Source organism: Oryzias melastigma, unplaced genomic scaffold, assembly GCF_002922805.2.
Source record: "Oryzias melastigma strain HK-1 unplaced genomic scaffold, ASM292280v2 sc00367, whole genome shotgun sequence".
NCBI classification, from domain to species: domain Eukaryota; kingdom Metazoa; phylum Chordata; class Actinopteri; order Beloniformes; family Adrianichthyidae; genus Oryzias; species Oryzias melastigma.
In genome coordinates, this window is record NW_023416965.1 from 63,372 (window position 1) to 69,283 (window position 5,912).

The 5,912-nt window shown below is 45.8% G+C and overlaps 1 protein-coding gene across 1 annotated transcript in view; it reads left to right on the plus strand.

Annotated features, from left to right (window-relative positions):
- LOC112141418 (protein turtle) overlaps window positions 1-5,703 on the plus strand; it is a gene marked incomplete at its 3' end in the record, with an annotated part of 7,386 nt that extends 1,683 nt beyond the window's left edge. The window contains 4 exon segments of the mRNA XM_036211013.1: window positions 4,846-4,883; window positions 4,995-5,030; window positions 5,120-5,383; window positions 5,458-5,703. Coding sequence (XP_036066906.1) covers window positions 4,853-4,883; window positions 4,995-5,030; window positions 5,120-5,383; window positions 5,458-5,703 — 577 coding nt within the window.
- Between the last annotated feature and the right edge of the window lie 209 nt (window positions 5,704-5,912).

The following is a 5,912-nucleotide window of genomic DNA, read 5'->3' on the forward strand; positions in this document are numbered from 1 at the left end:
GGTCTCTACAAGTGTCACATCAGGGATCATGGAGAGTCTCCATCCAGCTGGATCTCTGTCTCAGGTGAGGAGCTTCACTGTCATCTCATCATGGATTTCCTCCATGCAGTCACCTGACCAGGTGGGATTCTCTCTGCAGAGAGACCCATAGAAGCCCCGCCCACCACAGAAGCCCCGCCCACCACAGAAGCCCCGGCCCCCAAGGATAACTCAGCTCCTGCCTTATCTTCCATTGGTCTTGTGTTGAGAGTCTGTCTCCACCTGTTGGTGATCAGTCCAAACACCATCTCAACCTTCCTTATGGTGTCTTTATACTGACAAAGGTAACAGAAATCAATCAATCACATTTGATCAATCATCTTTAGTTTCTGTCTAAACCAGGGATCTGGAGCCACATACGGCTCTTTAAGTACTGCCTAGTGGCTCCATGGTGCTTTTTTAAAAATGTTTGAAAAAAAATAGAGGAAGGAAATATATTATTGATCTTATATATTATTGATATTATAGATCAAGCCCACACTCACAATGAAACATCAATGCAAACAAGCGCACACCAGAATTCCTGGCCCCTGAGTCTGGAGCGCACGTGAGCGCACGTTGCTACGATGGTTTTGAAGTCGGGTCGCGAGCTCCACGTACAAATCAGCACGCATTGAGCGCCCTGAATCTTCAATCCGGTTCAAGATTTCCACGCACAGTCGCAGCAGCGCAGAGCTGTGAACAATCAAGGAGCCGGATTTGGGAGCTGCTTGTGGGCGGAGTCTGCTTCGAAGCACAGACGTGGCAAACGTGATCATGAAAGAGAAATGAATCATTACAGTTTGTGTCCGGTCAGGTTAATATGACGCCAGGATGGACATTTAAAAGGACAGAGTTGTGAAAACAGAAAGATTTGGGGGATTTTCAACCGCTTTTACTTTTTGCTCTGAGGTTCTCCCTGTTGTAGATGACAGAGGACCGCTAATGAAAAGTAAAATACAATAGAAGAAGAATCTCCTCCCGCCACGCACCGCACACGGCTAGTGTGTGAACACCTACACACCGGCCACGTGCGGTGCGTTCAAGAACGTGGTCTACGCGGGATTCTGAACGCACTCTCAGCAGGTGGTATCCACACCGGAGCAGCGCGGTCACGCACGCAGTGGCGGGGGGGAGATTCTTCTTCTATTCTTCTTCTACTGTTCATTAGCAAAGCATACACTATGTGTTGCCTTCATTGTAAGACTTATATCAGGCATTTAAAGTTTTGCAGCTGCAGACATATTTGTTTTTAATTTTTTAGTCCGAAGAGGCTCTTACAACATTTTGGGTTGCCGACCCCTGGTCTAAACTGTTCTGTCTGCAGGAAGTGACCCGTCTGTCTCCATGGTGATGACCCAGCACTCACTTGCTGAGCAGGGATTGGTTGATGACTATGATGACATCATCACATCTGGAACCACAGAACATCAATTCTGAACTAGAAGTTTCTTTTTTAAATAGAAACTTTACATTTGACGATTTTTCTGTTTTTAATTCATTATTTTCTTTGATTTACTTTATTATTTTCACTCCTTTTGTTTAAAATAAATGTTTTGTTTCCACACATCAAATTTAATGTTCTTTTTTGCACAAAAGCATCAAAAACAGTGTTGAATGTACTTATATATCTAGATCATGTCTTGATATTAAAGTCTTCTTTCTTGAACTGTTAAGTTAATTATCAAATCAGCCTAATTAACTTTTTGATAAATATTCACGAGGATTCCTCATTTTTCTTAGCAGTGAGCAGAAAGAATTATTAGTTAGTAAACCTTCTTTCCAGGAGAGTAACAACTCATCAATTTAATTGATGAATCGATGTACTTCGGAGGTGCAATTGTCAGATCTGACTGCGTAGTCTTCTGTGGTTCTACAGAACTGAGTCCCAGGGGCAGATGGTGTTGAGGATCCGCACAGTCTGGTCCGTAAAACTGTCAGTCTTGTTTTTAAATCTTAGACAGTAGTCTGAACTGGGGTGTGAATTGTGGGTGTGGTCTTCAGCAATGGTCAGTGGGAGATGCTGTGACAATCAATCACCTGTGGAGAGACTGAGCAGCACCAAGTTTTTAATGGGTTTACTTTTCTGAGGACCTTTCCTGGACTATAAAATAAGCACAAATGGTTGGTCTCACAAAGACTCATTTGTCTAGATGACTGAGGTCCCTCATGGTCGTCCAGTTCAGAACATTAGGTTAAAGATGTTCTGAGAGTCAGAGACAGGAATGGATGATATTTTCAGATGGACACATCACTCTCTGAGGGGTTTGTCTGTCCTGCATGGTCCAGTTCCTGAACTAGGAAGTGATGCTGCCAGTCAAGAAGCTCTAAAGTGTGCAGGTGTAAAAGGTTGTTAACACCTGAGAAGGAAATCTATTCTGTGAACCACGGTGAGAGCTGATGACTGTTATGGCCTTACTTGTAAGCCCACAGCTCATCCGCCAAGTATTAGAGTTTTTCCAGGAGGACAAGAGCATTGTGTCCCTTTGCCTTCAGATGGGACTAGGTCTCTGACTGTGGTTTTTGTCAACTGGCTGAACTGCAGTAAAGAGTAACTATCCTTATTAGTGTCTCCTGGGTGGGTACTGTGAAGCACCTCTACCGGAACTCCAAATGGGTGAGATTCTAGGTAATGGCATCCAAGATCAAAAGCCACGAGATATTTTGGGATAACAAAACATCTTTGATGACATCTTTGCTCATCATACTTGGTCCATAACAAACATCATGTTTGAACACAAGGATGTCCATCAAAGAATGTAACACAAGAAAAGCTATACAGGAGTTCCATGGCCAACTTCCTTGATGTCCAGGTAACATTCGCCCATGTGTCTTTGAGACTTGGGTAAAGAGAGAGGCAGAACTGTCCACTGATCACTACCTGTTGGTAAGACCTAAAGGTACCGTGAGGATCTGCTGGGAATGTCTGGCTGAAAACTCATTTATGGAGGTCTTTAACTTCCACATCCATTAGAATTTCCATCAGGTATCAAGAAAGGCTGGGGACACTGAAAAGAGCAAGACCATTTTCTCCTCCTCTATTGTCTCTACTGCTGTTGGACGCTGTGGTTGGAAGGTGTCTGGTGGTCACAGAGGCAATCCCCAGACCCGATGATGGACACCTGAAATAAGAGATACCATCAAGCTAAAGGAGTCATAACAAACTTGGCTGGCTAGTGAAACTCCTGAGGAAACTCATATTTACTGACAGTCTAAGCGAGCTTCAGCCGGGTCTGTTGTAGAGACAAAAACCTGGTCCTGGGAAAGGTTTGGTGAGGATGTGGAGAAGAAGGACTCAAAGAGAGTCTGACACACCATCTAGCTCCTTGGGGGCAAGGCCCAGGGAGTGGATAAACTCCGCCCTAAGGACATGAAGCGAGTTGGATGACTCATCACCTCAGATTCTAAGGCCATGGTTCTAAACAGGGAAAAGGACAGTTTGTCCTCTCCATGTGGGTGGAGAGATCCTGCCCCAGGTGTAAGAGTTTCAATTATTTTGAAATCTTGTTAACAAATGTGGAAGAATTGGAGTTTTAAATGCAAAGGTGGTTGGAGAGGCCTCCACGGAAATAAGTCATTGTGCTTGTCTATTGTGGCGATCAGACAGCTGAGTTAGAAAGTGAAACTGTCTCTTTACTAGTTAATCTTGGTGTCTTAACTCACCTATGGTCATGATTTTTAGTCAACATGCAAAGAACAAAATCCTAAAACGAGATTCCTCTGTACGTTGGGCAGTTCCTTAGAGTGAGATATCTTGAAGTAGAGCAGCTGCTCCTCTATATTCAGATGAAACATTAGAGGTGGTTTGGGCATCTGGTCCGGATGGTTCCTAGACACCCCCCTAAGGAGGTGTTACCGGCATCTCTTACTGTGTGGAAACTCGGGGAAAGCCCAGGACACGCTGGAGAGACTATATCTATTCAATGACCTAGGAATATCTTGGGCCTCCCCAGAAGAGCAATATGAGGTGGACAGGGAGAGGGAACTCTGGGGATCTTTGGTTAGACTGCCCTGGTTTAGAGGAAGAGAATGGTTTGATGGATGGACAACAAGGAAGTCCATAGTCCAGGACTGGCCAACCCTGGTCCTCGAGAGCCTCAACCCTGCCTGTTTTCCAGCTCTCCCTGACCAGCTTGCTGCTGATAAGCTGACTGAAGTAATTCCACATCCTGATTAGCTGAACACACCTGATTAAGTTTGACAGCATCAAGCATTCCATGGAGAGCTGGAAAACAGGAAGGGTTGAGGCTCTTGAGGACCAGGGTTGGCCAGTCCTGCCATAGTCCTGAACCTGTTAATGTGTTAAAGAAACTGTTGAGCTTTCTTCACCCTTTAAATTGATGTGGCAGGACCAGGTTAAGTCTGCATAAAGTGAATACCTAGATACCTGAAATTATTTCACCATTTCCAGTGGGGTCCTGCTAACGGGGGTTTGTTTAGATTACTGGTCTTAATTTATATTGAAGCCAAAAATGAGATCCATGGAGATGGAGGTTTTTGGAACTGTATCCGGTGGTTTGCTAGAAACTCTCACGACCAATTCCTGCAGCATGCTGACTTGGACAGAATTGTACTGAAACATGTCACAACTGAAGTTTCTATGATCAAGATGACTGACAGCCATCGCAGTTCTGACACTTCTCTAATAATCTCTCATGTGAAGACAAAGTTATTTTCTCCTGCGACCACCGTGTTTGTGGTTGGTCTGGTCTCTTCCTGTCTGAGAGTTTCCTGGTTGATGCTGCAGAGAAAAGTGAACAGTCACACAGACAATCATCCTAAAAGAAGAAGCGGATTGATGTTTCTGTCTGTCAAACTGCTGTTGGTCTGAAGAATGGAGGGAACATCTGTCCAGATGCTGCTGGGTGAGTCCCGTCTGCTGGATGTGTGTTGGTGTGTAAACGTTGACAGATGCTGCTTCCCACAGCAGAGCGTTCATCAAAGCTCCAACTAAGCTGAGTGTCATTTCTCTGCAGCTCTGAGCTCCCTGCTGTGCTGCACAACAAACCAAAGTTAGTCCACTTCCTCAGTCAGTCGGACTCTCTGTGTTTGTGTCCAAGAAAGCAGCAACACTCTGTGTGTCTTTACTTTGTTGTTGTAGTTGGTGTGACTGTGAGTCCCAGCAGATCTCAGTTCTTTGAAGGAGAATCAGTGATTCTGAACTGTGAGGACGACAGCTCTGCAGGATGGACTCTGAGGAGAAACACCTCAGGAGAAACCAGGACTCAGTGTGGATCTGAGTGGGGATCAGGAGATGGTTTGTCCTGTAAGATCAGTGATCTATTTACAGCAGACAGTGGTGTGTACTGGTGTGAGTCCAGAGGGGGAGGAGCCAGCAGCATGGTGGTTAACATCAGTGTCTCTGGTAAGATCAGACTGTGGAGTTAGTGTTGCTGCAGCTGTGTGCAGATGGATGAAATGCTTTGTCTCTGTGTTGAGGTGGATCAGTGATCCTGCAGAGTCCTGTCCTCCCTGTGATGGAGGGTCATGACCTCACTCTGAGCTGTCAATCAAAGACCCCTCCCTCCAACCCCTCAGCTGCTTTCTATAAAGATGGCTCCCTCATCAGGACTGAGCCTACAGGTCACATGACCCTCCAGCATGTTTCCAGGTCTGATGAAGGTCTCTACAAGTGTCACATCAGGGATCATGGAGAGTCTCCATCCAGCTGGATCTCTGTCTCAGGTGAGGAGCTTCACTGTCATCTCACCATGGATTTCCTCCATGCAGTCACCTGACCAGGTGGGATTCTCTCTGCAGAGAGACCGAGTACCACAGAAGCCCCGCCCACCGCAGAAGTCACGCCCACCACAGAAGCCCCGCCCCCTACCTCAGCTCCTCCTCCTCTTGTGTTGAGAGTGTGTCTCCACCTGGTGGTGATCAGTCCGTTCATC